The sequence below is a fragment of the Ixodes scapularis genome, unplaced genomic scaffold, assembly GCF_016920785.2.
Source record: "Ixodes scapularis isolate PalLabHiFi unplaced genomic scaffold, ASM1692078v2 PGA_scaffold0__279_contigs__length_252992795, whole genome shotgun sequence".
NCBI lineage: Eukaryota > Metazoa > Arthropoda > Arachnida > Ixodida > Ixodidae > Ixodes > Ixodes scapularis.
This window is the reverse complement of record NW_024609835.1, coordinates 152,328,375-152,344,516: the sequence shown is the minus strand read 5'-3', so window position 1 is coordinate 152,344,516 and position 16,142 is coordinate 152,328,375. Positions and strand designations below refer to the sequence as shown.

General features: G+C 45.8%; 1 protein-coding gene across 1 annotated transcript; it reads left to right on the top strand.

The window, feature by feature from the left end:
• The first annotated feature begins 386 nt into the window (after window positions 1–386).
• Window positions 387–13,468, top strand: LOC120848931. Its single transcript, XM_040221030.1, has 2 exons — window positions 387–1,436; window positions 12,902–13,468. Exons 1-2 carry the CDS (start codon window positions 387–389, stop codon window positions 13,466–13,468), a joined length of 1,617 nt encoding a protein of 538 aa, XP_040076964.1.
• Window positions 13,469–16,142: the final 2,674 nt, after the last annotated feature.

The window sequence follows — 16,142 nt, the reverse complement described above, 5'->3', positions numbered from 1 at the left end:
GACGACTATATAACTTCATTGCCGCGTTTTTGGAAGGTCGCTGTTTTCAAGTGCAGGTAGACCAAGCCACTAGTGCCACGCGAGCCAACAAAGCAGGGGTACCGCAGGGGTCAGTTATCTCACCGACTCTCTTCAACTTGGCGATGCACACCCTCCCACACCGACTTGATGCAGTGCCTGGACTAGGTCATACAATATATGCCGATGACATCACGCTTTGGGCAACAGACGGGTCCATCGGCTAGCAGGAAGACATACTCCAAAATGCCCTAAACATTATCTACAGTTTTGCAACCGAAATTGGCCTCAGCACATCCCCAGAGAAGACTGAATACTTAGTCATACACGGCGGCCGTAGTACTCCCTCCAAGAGAGCCGAGAAGAACATGTACAACCTCTCTATCGGAGACCAACCCATCACCAGGAAATCTACCATTCGCATCCTGGGCATGTACCTGGACGAAAATTGCACAGCCAACACATGGTTCCAGAAAACGACTGGATCAGTAAAAAAGATCCTACACGTCCTTCGACGAATCTCAACACGCACCCGTGGTGTCCGCGAACGCGAGATGAGGCAATTCGTGCAGGCATTTGTCGTCTCACGGCTCCTGTATGGTCTTCCCTATCATCCAGTCAATCGGACTCAGATGCTAGCTCTAGAAAGACTTATCAACGAGGCCAGAAGACTGATTACTGGCCTTCCCAGGTACACACGCCTAGACGCGCTCAAGAGTTGCGGGGGCATTAATGATCTCAGCGAACTCGTATACGCGCACTACAACATCCAGGAGGCACGGCTTCGCACAACACCAGCCGGCCGGTCTATCCTTGAAAAACTAGGCTACGCCGTGCACGATCTGCCCGAACTCCCACAACAGACCCCGCCGTGGGAACACATTGTCCTCACCGACGGGACTCCTCTACCTCAGCGGATACAGAGCACCGGCAGGCGCCTCTCTCTCAAGAGACGGCACTTAAAGTACTTTCGCTCGCTTGACGATTGCACCCACGTGATCTACGTCGATACATCCCTGCCAGCTGATCACAAATGCGCTGTCTACGCTACGGCGTGGTACAATTGTAACACAGAAGCACAGGCACGATACCTGCACACAACGGCTACGCCCCCGCTCAGCACCCAAGCTGAGCTTCAAGCCATCACGGACTATGCGCGCGACGCACTTCTTACGGCAAAGGAAGACGCACCAGTCACGCACATCATTTATACTGACTCGCAAGCGGCACACCACATATGCTCGGACACCAAATATACCGGACCTACCTTACACGAGCTCAAGGTGGCCGTCTCATCTCTGAGAGCGTCCGGCCATCAATTCATCATACGATGGGTCCCTGCCCACTGTGGCATACCCGGTAATGAGAAAGCCCACAGACTAGCGCGCGCACACCTCCTCTCCGCGCTGGCCAACCCTGTTGGAAAATTTCGATGATGGAAAGATGACGGAAAAGGCTCATACAAGCGTAACCGTAATATGGGACATTCTATACAAGCGAATTGGCAGATGGAGTATAGTGGATTAAAGCGGAACGATACAGGTAGGCGGAACCATACAAGCGTGTCGTATTATGGGACATCCTATACCAGCGTAGTGGAATATAGCGGAACCATATGGAACTATACATGCATAACGTAATATGGGACAACCTATACCAGCGAAAAGGCGATACCAGCACGGTGGAGCCATATGGCTCCAACATGCTGGTTTCGCCTTTTCACTGTTGTACAGGGCGATTTAGTTTTAAGCTTTACATATATGTTTAGAAAGGTCGTGAAAGCTAAATTAATGCGGTTTGTGCAGGCGAGTTATACGGCCAGGCGTACGTAGTATAGGGACCTAATCGTAACAATCAGTCAGATAATTAAATAAAATTTGTTAATTGTTAATTTCTATGTTCACAATTGTTAATAAACTTTTTAATTAGTGAAAATGAAAATATGCTTTCAATTAGAAACTTGCTGAGTCATTGAAAACCACAAAATCAACTCTTTTTAGAAGGATATAATGCAGGGGTAGCCTTTTACGCGTTCTGTAAAAACGCTTTATTTGGACGAATTTCTAGGTTTCAGTTTCTTATCAGAGCTCATCACTGCGCCCAAGGTCCTGTTCCCCCTTAGACACGCAACGCACGTGCGCCTTGCTTCCCTCCATCCTACGAGGGAGGCGAGGGGGCGGCTTCGCACTGCGGCCACCGGGCAGCAGGACCGCAGGTGCAAAGATGCGCTCTGGTAAGAAACCAAAGTCTGGAAACGCGTCCAAATTGACCATTTTTTTAGAACGCCATAAAATGCTGCTCTTGTTTTATATCTTTACAAAGAAAGTTGATTTAGTGTGTTTTGATGATGCTTAGCAAGTTTCTAATTGGAACCATGGGTCTATTTTCACTGATTAAAAATTTCAGGAACATACTATACTTAGAGAGAGGCTGAAGCGGTTTTGTATTTGAGAAAACACTTTTATCTTCTTCATATGACCTCCAGAATCTCAAATATCAAAATTATTTGGTAATTTTATGAATCGAGGCTGCATAGAGTCATTTTTAAAGCGCTGTGAAAGCACTTCCCTGGAGAGCGACGTCATAAAAGTGGCTTTCGAAATCTTTGCTCATGCATCTTCAGCACCTATCAAAGCTATGCACGCACGTGCTGTTTTTTAAAAGGGCAGAAAAATGTGTCACAACTGGTGCCAATGCGGGAGAATATACCTAGAAAACTTGAGATTGGACGAGCGGCCCTTAAGCCACGCGCTTGGCGGCCGAAAGGTCTTCTTACGATGTCACTATCGGTAGGATGTTTTTTTGTTTTCTCACGTTTAGTTATATCTTTGCGGAAAACAAACGGGATATTCAGATTCGCGAGATAAAACTATGCTAGAATGAACCTCAATCTAGTTTTCTGAAAGAAGACTGGCACATCTCTGTAATAAGCTGACTGATCATTACAAATTAGCCTTTTATACTATGCCGCCCTGGCCATATAACTCACGTGCACAGACCGCGTAAATGTAGCTTTTACGGCTTTTTTAAAACAAATCTGTAAAACATACAAAAAAAAACACTCTCTAGAATGTCCCCCAATACGATACGATTGTATGGTTCCTTTCCCGCTTGCATTGTTCAAGAAAGACCTGTGGACATCCAGTGTTTCATTGGAATGCTGGATGTCAGCGAGTGTACATCAGTGAGTGGTTTCAAAGAAGCTTGATGTTTGCACACCAGTAAGCTCTTATCCGAGGCTCACCAGGAACACTAAGAGCATAGGCAAAATGTTGTGACGTGGTAAATTTGGTTGTAGGTATTTATTTTTAGAAGACCTGCAAGCAACAAAGCTTAACTTTGCTCAAAAGAAGATAATTAAAAATTCAATACTGAACAATGGTGTCCCTTGAGCTGTCAGACCAAACTCCCACTCTTGCCACTCAGGAGTTCCTAACTTGTGCGTAGAGGATCAGCACAACCCAGATTTGTGCTGCAAGCGCACCTGCAATACAAAAGTTGAATAAACATGAGATGAAATATGAGACGTTTACAATTCTCTGTAACATGAAATTAGAGCACAGATCTTGAAGAGGAGGATGGGAGTGTATGCCCCTCCTCCCCCTCCCCTCCTCCTCTTCTGCTCCCTCCCATTTAGCGGGACATTTCCCTGAATTTAGCGGGAAAATTTCCCCATTAAATTTAGCGGGTTAAGTTTCCCACTAAATTTAGTGCGGAAATTGATGTCACATGACCTCAACACAAATGTAGTTTTCCCGCTAAAAGTAGAGGGGAAAATGACGTTGCATGACCGTGTCATGTCATCCATAAAAAATTCAGTTTCTCAGCTAGACTTAGCGGAAATATTAACGTCACATGACCGCAACATTAATTCAATTTCCTGCCAAGTTTAGTTGGGCGGTTACGCCGAGGGCAACGCCGCGAAACGCGGAAACGGGTGCTAAGAGCTGCGCTAAAAAAACTAAATGCATCAGGTGAAATAAGGTGAAAATTAGAGATAAGAAAAAGAGAATAGAATCTAAGATACCGTTCTCAGATCCTTCCTTTTGTCCGGTCTCAAATGTTTTGATTTCAAGAAATGTTTATATCTTTATTCATACCCAGAGAACCCCTCCCAGTTTCAGCATGAATGCAATAAATCAATGCAGACTAGACCTTGTAAACTATAATGCACATGAAAATGAATGTTCGCCACAGTCATGTATGAGTCAGTGGCTCAGATCTCTAAATACATTTGTATTGAGGAACATTCTTGAATAAAACTTCTGGGCTTTGAATTCGACAGTTTGTACTTCCATAAGGACACTGTATGGCACTGATTTTTTTTGTGACACATCAGAAACAGCAGTGTCATCCTTGCATACCTAACAAGAATTTGTATTTTTTTTTTAGCATGGCATGTGCTATTTTAATGCTTATACAGCCTCCTTTAACAAAATTTCCTTTGTAGAGCTTTTTATTGGTTCTTATTTAACTCGCACGACAGATTCGGGACCTTGAATTCTCACTCGGCATCAACAGTTTTATATATTAATGGAATAGTGAAAGACAAGATTAATGGTCTTGAGTACGGCTCGACAAGCACAGATGTTGAGAAAAGTACTGAAGAAAACTCAAATGTCAAAATAAAAATAAGCTGGAATGTGGATACAATTAAGGACATGGTCATGAATACAGTAGCAGATTCAATATGAAGAATACGTGTTAGACGCACACTCAAAGAAACCTGTTGCATCTATATTCATGCAAATTACTTCGCAGAACCCAGCGCTGCAGTCTCGGGTGCGAGTTCGCTGAATGAGTCCACTGAAAATGAGTGCAGACGGAAAAAGCAGTTTGATCTGCGACAATGAGCATTACATAGGCAAGTGACATGTCATTGTTACTGTTACAGTGCCGAATGTTTCAAACTGCCAGTCGTATCATTCTGCGAGTTCCATCCGTATATTACAGGGTTTGGCTCTCTTGAATTCTTTGCGAGAAAAATTATGAACTCGAAATGTCTAGCGTAGTTCTAGAAAAACTACTTCCAGAATCCTAACTCAGCATCGCAAAAAGAATATAAACAGTTTCTAGAGATAAGGTTAGTGCAGGAGTTCAATAAACTAAATACTTAGTTTTGTGAAACCATCTTGACGTAGTAAACGTATAAAGTTCCCCTAGGTAGAGCTAGTCATTACGGATGATTGTGCCCATTGCATACCATAAAAATTTAATTTGCGACCTACAATATTTACAGACTCAACCAACTCTCAATAAGTGGAACACTTGGCACTAAAGATTGGTCTCACCATGACTGTCTGCAAACATCCACATAATAATAAACCTATGCATTTCAAGAAAATATTTGGAGCGAGCTGTTTAAACTGCCATAACACTTTTTAACACTAATAGAAAGCCTGTAGTGGGCCACAACTTAAGCAGTTTTTACTTCATTATGAAGGGCAATAACAAATATGTGAAGCTTAAAACTAGGCCTGCACTGAATTGCTTTCTTAAGTTGAACGTGCTATGCTTGGTTCAATATATTATCTTTGCAGAGCTGACAATGTGCAAGTTCCCATTTTTTTTTATATTTCACATCTCCCGACTGCTGGGTGGGGTAGGTACATAAGATTAATGACACCAACGTAACACAATGATTATTTTAAGAATTTGTTTGGGTATGGCACTAGCGAAGCCATCTGCGGGAAGTTATTTCTGTGACTCTGTCGAACCTACATCCGTGGGCTTTAAGTTCACATGTGAATCATGTCTGCAGACGCCTTTTTGTAATTGGAACTCAAACCAACCCGAGATTTGAATGTTTTTTGCATTTTAGGCTTAGTAGTGCTTTTGCTGTTTCACTTCAAGAATAGGTAAGAATGCTTATTTCGAGTAGCATACCTAACACTTGGTGGCATGAGGACTCCCTTGTCGTGATGCTAATTGGAAGTCACAGGCAGTGAGATACTGTGACGCTCTTGTTGCTGGGATTACCTCCCCCATGGTCCTGGCCGGACCACAGAAGAAGATTGAGTCCAAGCTTGTGGCCACTAGGATCTCCAGATCTTGAGGCAACCAAGTAGCTGGAAATAAAAACAAATCACAATCAAGTACTTGGCAGAGCTACGTTAGAATGGCTAGCATATTCTTTCATGATCAGAACATAGATCCTTTTGTTTTTATACTTTGTACTTGTACCTATTAAAAAACTGCTCCTTCACAGCCACAGTCATAGACACACCCAAGGACAAGGCCACACAGGCCTTGAAATGATGGGTACCGAATTAAGGCGAATGATCAAATGCATTCATTTAACCCTCTTTCACCCCAACCTGGGAGATTTCTGTCAAATATTCACATTTAACTCTAAAGACTATAAAAAAAACCTACTACTGCAATGCAGAGCCGTATAGTGGGAGAGTTTAGCCAGTGGGTGTGGTGACAAAGGTGCCGGAGAGGAGGAAAGGGAGGAGAGCGTCGAAGGAAAGAGAGAGAAGGCAGAAAAAAGGAGACGACCGCTATTTTGACGCAACGCTGTTGGCGCGGAGCACTGCTGAGGCTATGTGTCGTCTGCTACTGGCTTAATTCATTTTTGCCTTTATACAAGTTTACGTTTAAACATGGAGAAACTTCTTTCTTTAGGTTTTTAAGCCACCGAGGAATAACACTATATTATTTTATTGCCAGAGCCTGCCAAATAAAAGCAAAGGGCAGGTGTCTGGATAGAAAGAGTTTAGTTGGCGCACCAAGAGGCTAACCAATAAAAATGGGTACCACTCTGCGCAAAATGCCTAAAAAGCGTGCATCTCTGCTTGACACTAACAGCGGCACACACTATCTATTTTACTGACTAAAGGGTACTAGATCATTATTTTCAGCTAACTAGTCAAAATAGACAACGGCTAAAAAAAAAGCAATGGCAAAACCAACAATCGAATTCGCCTGCTCTCCAGTAGCACGACATCTATAGAAGGCAGACCTGCAGAATGAACAAGCAGTCTAAAGAAGAGTATGTCCCATGTATAATTTGTTTCCATGCTGCAAAGCAAGTGCTGGAAAGAGGTTTCACGACATTAACAAAATTTCTTGCTATCAGTTGAAAACAAGTTAGAGCAGTGAACTTGTCCTTGCCCTTGGCATAACGTTTTAGTGTTGCCCATGGAAACTCAAATAAATTTGTGAATAAAAACAAAAAAAAGACTAACCTTCAGAAAAAAAATCTAACTTTCGCAAAGAAAAGTTATCTTGAACAAAATATGCGGGATACAGTTGTACAGCATCCATTTTTGTGCTGAACCAATTTTGAGGCAAATCTGCTACAATGAAAAGAAAACGCCCGAATACAATTAAGGGAAAGACAGAAAGGATGCATACCTACAACAAAAAAATTTAGAACGACCACGGGCAGGAACCTCTGGTGAGGCTCTCGGAGTGACTCCCTGCAATGGGCCTGCGCAGACCAGAGAACAAGATCGGTCAGAGCTTGCAGCCATAAGGTGCTTCATACCATGAAGTTTCAGAAGTAGCTGCACTTGGAAGCAAAGTGCATTTCATTTCTCTGCAGAATGGAGAGTTTAATAGCTAGTATGCATTCATAAGGTGATACAGTCACGAATGCAGATTTTTCAATGCAGCACTATATCACCAAATTGTTAACCGTGCTGGGCAACACTAAAAACCGGGAGCATTATTCCAAACTATCTCAGTTTAAAGTAAACCACGGCAGAAGCTGCAAGCCATGTGACCTTCTAGTTGGATGCCATGGTACGTCGAGCTTATAATCATGTCTCACACTGTTTTTGCTGCAATGGCTTGTAGTGTCAAAAGTGGTCCAGCTTAAAGAGATGCAAAGTATAGACGTTTGTGAGTGGGGCCCTGACCTAGTCTTCAGCTACATTGCGAGGTAGGACGTTCCAACCGGGATGTTTGCTGCCTGTAACCACACGACCAGCTTGTGCACAGCGATCGCTCGAGCCGAGTACATGTCCTGGACAGTGCCATTATTTGACGAGCAGTTTTATGAATGTTAAACATGACTGACTTGCAGAGAGACTGCATCTCAACGACTAATGACTTGGGATACCTAACTGAATACTGATATATTAACTGAATGCAAAACAAATTACCTGGCAGGCATTAAATTTATCAACAGGGTGGGTCGACTCCGCATTAAGTTGGAGTCGATGCGTCAGGCACGTAGCCAGGATTTTGTTTCAGGGGGGGGGGCCCCTCATAACAAAACGCTGTATGAGGGGGAGGGGGGAGAGGAGGACCCATGCAAAATGGAAGATATCGGGGGGGGGGGGGGGTGGCCGGCCTCATAAGCTTCCCCCTGGCTACGTGCCTGCGATGCGTAATAGGACAATACAAACAAAGATATGCCTTACAACTCCTTTTGCACCCCCAAAATGATGTGTTTTTGAAGGTAAGATTCACAATGTTCTTGATTCAGAAAGTGCCTCAGCTGTACAAATGCATATGCAGTAAGGGCACTCGCCAAGCCTATTCTCCTCAGCTCTGTGCAGGTTAAGCTAAGTTAGAGTATAGAGGTACACGCTCACTGACAGCATGAGAAAGGCAGGGAGAAGTCTCCGTCGTTCCACCACCAGCCCGTCTGCTACCTTCGATGACGTTTCAGCGCCTCATGAGCCTGGAGCAAGCACATCTGTCCAAAGTGGGGTGAAAAGCACAAGCACGTGCTGGAGAACGCCCAGCCATTCTCTTTTTTGTCATCGGCTATTCTACATATTTTAGTATGACATATTTTTAAGTGAGAAAAAGTATTGCAAATATGCAGTCCAACTTTGACCATAATACAGAAGTCTGATAAAGATAACAGTTGCCATTCACCATTTTCCAAATAAGTGCTCCCACCTATCGGAACATCTACACATGTGGTGCGTGAGTGGGTTCAGGACTGAGACGCTAGAAAATGAAGCGCTCTCAAGGCTTGTCTGGCCCTTCCAACCATGCGGGTACATTCATCGCAAATCCCAGATTTTTAGACAAAATGATTTAGAATAAGCAAATCTTGTCTACGCCCGAGGTAGAACATTGAATTGTGATTCCCCCATATTGTGCCAACCATCCTTCAACCTGCGGTACCACCTGCAAATGAACTATGTTGTGCTGCGGCACGCGTCCATGCTGCCTGCTTGAGAAGAAAACCACTGCTTGTGTTGAAGACGACATCCCACAATGTACAGGCAACAATGTTTAACGAACTAAAACAAAATTGGTATCATTCAATAGACACAGATAGGCTTACAAAGTGTTGACACCATAATTGTTGTTGTTGGTTTTACTCCTGCATACAAACATAAGTGACTTCCTCTTTCCTCCGATGTACAGTAAAACCCCCTTACTTCGTGGCCCCTATTTCTTCTCGAATCGGTCACAGAGGACATAATCGCAGCCACTGAATTCTGCAAAATTAAAGGCCGCGAAAATCAAAGGTTCACCAACATTAAAAAGTTTACTGTTCTTCCGTGTGTCACATAATGTTAACATTTCAAGGAGGCTGAAGGTATTGGTTTAAGGAAAAATTGACCTATGAAAAAAAATGCCCTTCTCCAGGTTAGGCACACGAGGTTCTTTTGCACTACCTATAAGGCGGCAAGTTTGTTTCGGCAGAGCTTTTGGTTAAACGGAGTCACAAAAGTAGCTATACTTGGAGTCAACCACAAGAAACGAAAGAAGGTGCGAAGCGACGGAAGACAAACTACAAAGACGCAAGCAAAGCCGCCGTGTCGCCATGAGCAACACGCGAGCCGAGCCGCCTCAAGCAACTAACAAAAATAACATTTTTTTTTTTTTTTTTTTTTGTGTGCGCGTTTGCGAGGATGGAGGGTAAAGTGCATGGCGCATCGCGTTCCTCTCCTTACCCGTTGCCCAGCAAGGGGAACGCTAGAGGTGCGATGTCGAAATCCGACGCCCGACCGGCCACCGCGGGCGGCGAGCCATTTCGGCAACCAAAAGCTTTTTGAAACAAGAAGCGGCGCGGCTCTACGGCAACGCCGGCTCGGTGACTCGATAGCTTCATGCCTCCGGTAGGGTCGCAAAATTTGGTCGCGAATGTAGGTGTCAAAATTCTTTAATCACAATTTCCGAAAAAAAAAAAAAAAAAAAAGGTCGATTTATATTGAATAAGAGTAAAGCTATACGCACTCCGGAGTGCGCTTTGGACGGAAATGGCTATACGCACTCCGCTTTTCTCGTATAAAAAGAGTGGACACAACGAGTCTCCTAAGCGCTGCCATGGCATAGGGGTTAGGGTGTCCGCTTCATACTCAAGTGGACGCGGGTTCAATCCGCGGTGGGCCTACTTTTTTTTTTTTTTTTTTCTTAAACATTTTGTTTTGTCGAGGCATTTGGCGATATCTACGACATTTCCTTTTTTGCGATGAACAGTAAAAAAAAAAAAAAATCGAATGTTGTCGAGAAATTTCGCAGAACTAAATGGTATCGGACTCCCTTTCCGGAGGTGCGATCGGGGAGAGCGGGGCTTGGATTGCCGGCTGGACGCCGCGAAGCGGCGTGTACTGGTTACGCTTTGTAATTAGCAGCCGATACTGTCGCCGCGAAGCGGCGTGAACGCAGGCGGGGGGCTGTGTTAACGAGCGCCCCAGTGATTCACGCGCCGTTCGAAAAGGGTGGCCCGAGCGGCATGATCTCTTGGAGGAGTGCGTATAGCCATTTCCGCGCGAAGCGCACTCCGGAGTGCGTATAGCTTTACTCATTGAATAAACACGGCAGTCAGCCGCGCGACGAGACACACAGTATGAAAGCGATTGGTGCGAGCGACCGAGGCATTGAGCGACGTTTTCTAGAAGCCCAAGAACCGAGCGGCGCAAGCAGCGAGAGTGAGAAATCTTCGGCGCTCGGCGCCGTCTCTCGTAGCTTCTCGCCGTCGCTCGTCTCGTTGACCGCTATATTGCTAACATGCCGTTCAGAAAGGCGCTCTAAGTGCTTACCATTGCATTGGGACCAGCCTCGGATCCAACCGTAACCAGTCTTTTTTTATTTTAGCCGCCCAGGTAGAAGTTAACATCGTACATACACCGTTTTCAAGCATGGCTCCTCGTTCATTGCTCGATTTACATTTTCGGCAAATGACCGCAATGAAGCACAATTATTCTAGTTCAAAATTGTCACGAACACTTGGCACGCATGCTTATACTGTAGCGCACCTAACGTAATTTAAAGGTAGAACGAAAACGGGACGAGATTCGCTTACCGCTTCACGGATCCTAGGCCTTCGGATCCTAGGCCTAACGGCCGTACTTGGAAGTCGCCTGCGGTCCGGCGATCGGACGAGTCGAGCCGGCCTGACGCAGGCTGACCACGCCTGGTTGAACTATGAGAGGCGCCGTCCAGTTGAGAGCCAGAGACGCAGTAGAAACGGACCGCAAAACATCTGTCCCGTAACCGTAAACGAGCCAACGACCCCCCCACACCGCTTTATCTTCGCCATCTCCGCGACGACCGGAAGTGGGAGCCGCGAAGTTAGAAAAGCCGCGGCAGCGGAAGCCACTCGGCGGAAGCTTTAAGTTTCGGTTTCGCTTTTCTCCAACGCAGGCTACGGTCGCTACGGTTTCGGGCTGGTGGGTTTGTCGGGTTTGTGGCTGGTTGCGACGACGCGAGGGGCCACGAAAAGACGCCAAGTTGGCCGAGTACGAGTCACGGCCCACGATACGAGCAACGGGCCGTTTGCCGCTGTCGACCGGCGATGCGGTATCCGCGGCTTGGTGTCACGATCGGTTTGTTGCCGTGCACGTTGACTCAAAGCTCGAAGTTATGCAGTTCCGTTCCGGCACCAGCCGCACCACGTTTTCCGGTGCATCGCACGTGGAGGCCTTTCGACGCATTCAGTGAACGTAAAGATCGTGCCCGCTGTCTTCGGTGCTGTGGAAGAAGTTGGGAGACGAAAGGCGTTTAGGACTCCAGGCCGGGCCGCCGGTTCACTCTGAACGAGAGGCGACGTGTGTGTGCACGCTTTGAGAAAGCCTCCGCGTTTCGCCGCGCTACACCTCGCCGATCGCGACCGGACCAACCGGACCCCGAGTCCGAGAGGCTCTTGCGGAGTCAGGAACTGCACCGAGGTAGGAGCTGCTCGTCCTGCACTACCATGCAGTGCTCTACAGTGCTCGGAGCTCTCGGTGTCATTCGCGCTTGCACTGAAGCCTTTGTGACCCCTTCGGACGCGCAAGTCGTACTTCGCAAAGGTTTGGACGGGGCCGCCCTCACCGAGCAGCTCCGCTATATTCCGCTTACTTATGATCGCAATAAAAGCTTGCGTTCTCGGGAAAAGAATTGCGGGACCGCTCTCCGCGCCGCCGACGAGGTTGGCCGCCGCCATGTTCTCAGCTGTTCACTCGCTCCCGCAGCGAGCGCCTTCCGATAATCCTCCCCGTTCCAAAATGCGATGCGCTTTGCGCATTATGCCGTTTACATGACCGCATATTGAATGCGGCAACTGGATTCAATGCGACTAAGTCGCATTCGTGTAAACGTGGCTTATGTTCTTTTTCGACATGTATGGTGTATGTAATAATAGCGGTGGTGAACGACGGACGTTTTTGTTGGAAGATGGCGGTCGTCTTTCTGCATGTATGATTTGGTTATACCGGTGGTCCTGTGGTATAAGCGCTTTGTTGGAAAGACGGCAGTCACCTACGTCATCGGACGCACAATCATACCAGCCACACCGAATCATATCGGCAAGCAAAGTGGCTGCCAGTATAGACAGACCCAGAGCCATAGCGGTGCCGGTATCTCCAGTTATGCAGAACGCCAAACCAAACTAGCTGCATTCATAACACAAAGAAATTATGTTGGTGTCATACCAGAACTGTACAAGCAGCAGGTTTGTTTCTTGCACGTTTTTCCAATAGGGAAGGGACCCTCCTCTTCCTCATCTCTAGGCAACCCCTCACAGGAAATTGCCAACCCTTGGCACGACTTGCGCTCTACCAAAGCCCAGCGAGCCACCTACCTCTCCATGGCCGCTAACCCGCTATCCATCCCTAAGATTCCCTCCCAACATTTCTCTCGTAGGGAAGCCGTCATGATTCGGCAAATTCAGACAGGGACTCTACTGACACCACATCTCTTACAGCGGTTTCGCGGGAACGACGGCGCGGGACCTTCCACAGCCTCTGGCATCTGCAAGAACTGCAATTCTAAGGCAGAACTGGTCCATCTCATGTGGTCTTGCCCTTTGTATAATATTCCACGACAACACGCTTTGGACCTCATCACAAACGCCCCAGTACCCGCATCCCTGAACGCCTGGGCATGTCCAGACACCACCATATCCTCCAAGCATGCTCTGGAGCTCTGGGAGGCACTACTCACCTTCATAAAAGACCCAACTGCGCCTCCAGTGGGGGACCGGCTCCTTTCGGCTACAGCCAAGAGGATACGGCCTCCCCCTCCCTCGTCGACGAAGGCCTTGAAGCCATGAAGTGTTGCGCTCCTCCTCCTCTCCTCTTCTTTGGCCCCCGCTTCCTAATCCCTTATCCTCCTTCTAACTGACCTCCGCAGCGCGCTCCGCGCAATATAAGGTCAATAAACGTGTTTTCAATCAATCAATCCCTTTTGCCGCGGTGGTGTCCTCCTATATCTGATATCAAGACAGTGGTCTTCCACTGTCTTGATATCAGCAAATGCCTAGCGCTGCCAGGTCAGAGCATCCACTAGTAAGCTAGCTGTTTCTTTCGTACACATTGCAATCACACTCTCTTGTCGACGTCAGAACACTATTTAAAACAGCAACACAAAAGCCCAGTGAACGGGCAATCTCAAACGACGAGGCGATGTGGTGTTAACGAATGCGCGGCGTTGGAAGCTTGCGCGTCCTTTGTGTTTAAATCGGCTTTGAAACGACAAATTCTTGCGTCGCTGAATAGTTCCGCTTTTCGTCGCAGTATGCGTGACACCTAGATTTCGCGGCAATATTATCGCGTTTCTCTTTTAGGTGTAGCCCACGTCAGCTTATGCCGCCCGTCGATTAGGCATCGCGCTTCGAGCCGCACTCTGGTACAAAGGGCACAAAGGGCCTGCTATTGCTATGCGCTGGCGGCACCTCCGGTTATTACATGATACCCGCCGTTTCTTTCCTTGCAGCGGGAAAGACGGACAAAAGGAAGCGGCAGAAAATTGTTCTTTCTTTGGACCTAATCGTGTCAGCTTTCGTCGCAGGTGCCGTTCTGTGCGGCAAAGAGGCGTTAAGAAGCGACGCCGGTTGTGGTGCGAGAGTTCAACTTCAAAAATTTTCTCGCTTTAAACAATAATTACTCTAACTAAACTTTCAGAATCAAAAGACTATCGATTTTTCTTCCAAATCCACCACATTTTGTTATTTTTACTTGGACCACCTCAGGATGAAATAAGCGGCTGTTTAAGCGTCAAAGCGCCCTTTTTTTTGCAACTTCAGGATTTTTGTTTAGTGCAAAATATTTAATTGAGTGGTTTTAGAACCTTTTTATAGGTTACGTACCTGCAGGGCAGCCGGTAAAAAGTCCTATTAAGTCCGAGAGCAATTATATATTTTTTAATAAAATAACAAAAATGCTAAAATAATTTTTTTTAATATTTTTATTAAAGAAAACTTCCCAAGCTCAACCAGATTGTAAGTCGAAAGCCGTGCAAATTTAATAAAAAAGTATTGTTGGGTGTTTTATTAAAACGCTGATTTTTCATAAATTATTCAGTGATGCCTGGTTTTACGCTGTTTTAAAAAGTTAAAACAGCGCTGACGTAATCAAAAAAAAATTTCGTCAGAAATATTTCTGGGCATGGCTATGGACATTACGCAAAAGGCTATGAATTTTTTTTTTTTTTTTTAGAATTCGAAGGTAGTCGAGCGCAACGTCTAAGACGTTTGACTTGGAATGACCCTGAAGCAACTTTCAGGTCAAGGGCAGTGCGTTACGCAAGTCGTGGCGTCGCCCAACAGGCAAAACTGTGAAATCTCTGGGAGGTAGTCAGAGCGCCAAATAGGAAACGAAACCCTATATAGCTGTGATGTTTGCCGTCATAAATGCCAAAATAGACAGCCTTATGAGCCTTAAGGAGACTGTGAGTGGCATACAGAATTCCATGCAGGAAATGTCGGATAAGCAGGACGAAGTACTAAAAGATATCGGTGAACAAAAAAAGAAGTTGAAGCAACTAAAAAATGAGTAGAAACCCTGGAAAGAATCAACACCTGCGTATAAATGAAACAACTTAAGCAGGAAATCAACGCACTTGATTGGCGAAGCCGAAAGTAAAATTTCGAGATTCATGGAGTGCCAAAGCTTACGACGAGAATCTGTTAGCAAAAATAAATGCGGTTTCAAAGAAACTGGAAGTGCCAGACTTGGATCTAAACGAAGTGGCCAGCATTCATAGACTACCGTCCCGACCAGAAACAATTTCGTGTACTATTATAAGTTTTTCTCAGCAGACAACCAGAGATGAATGCCTAAGCAAACGGACAAATCTGAAGAAACAGATAGAGGACACTTACATCCAGGAGAACTTCACAAAACAGGAGAGGGCACTTTTTTTCGAAGGCAAAAAAGTGGGCTAAACCTATGGACTACCAGCGCGTCTGGCATAGGAATTTAACATCCTTGTGCGCAAGAGGGATCGCGAGCAAGTACACGTAATCAACTCTATGGATGACTTGCAGAAACTAGTTTGATGCTTCAGATATTTACATCTGCCGACTTTTAAGATATGCTCTTGTATGCAATGGCTAACACGACAGGTTCACTTGATGCAGAAATCGCTGTCAAGTGATTATTATTTCCTTCCGTCCAATGTAAAATCTTCCTTGGGAGATAAGTACACAAACTCCCTCAAATGCTTCCACATAACCGCACGATCAGCGCGAAATAAAGCAGATGAGCTGGAAGTACTTTTATGTCAGTTCAGTTTTTCGTGTGATGCAATGTTGCTTCCGGAGACGTGGTACACTGATTTTAGTGACGTTATAAAATTACCAATATATGACTGTTACTTTTTAAACCGCACAGAAAGCCAAAGAGGGGGAGTAGCAGTCATGATGAAGCCAGTCATTTCCTGGAAAATGCGTACCGATTACTGTTGCATTGATAAAGACTGCGAGATGTCGTTACTGAAGGGGCAGA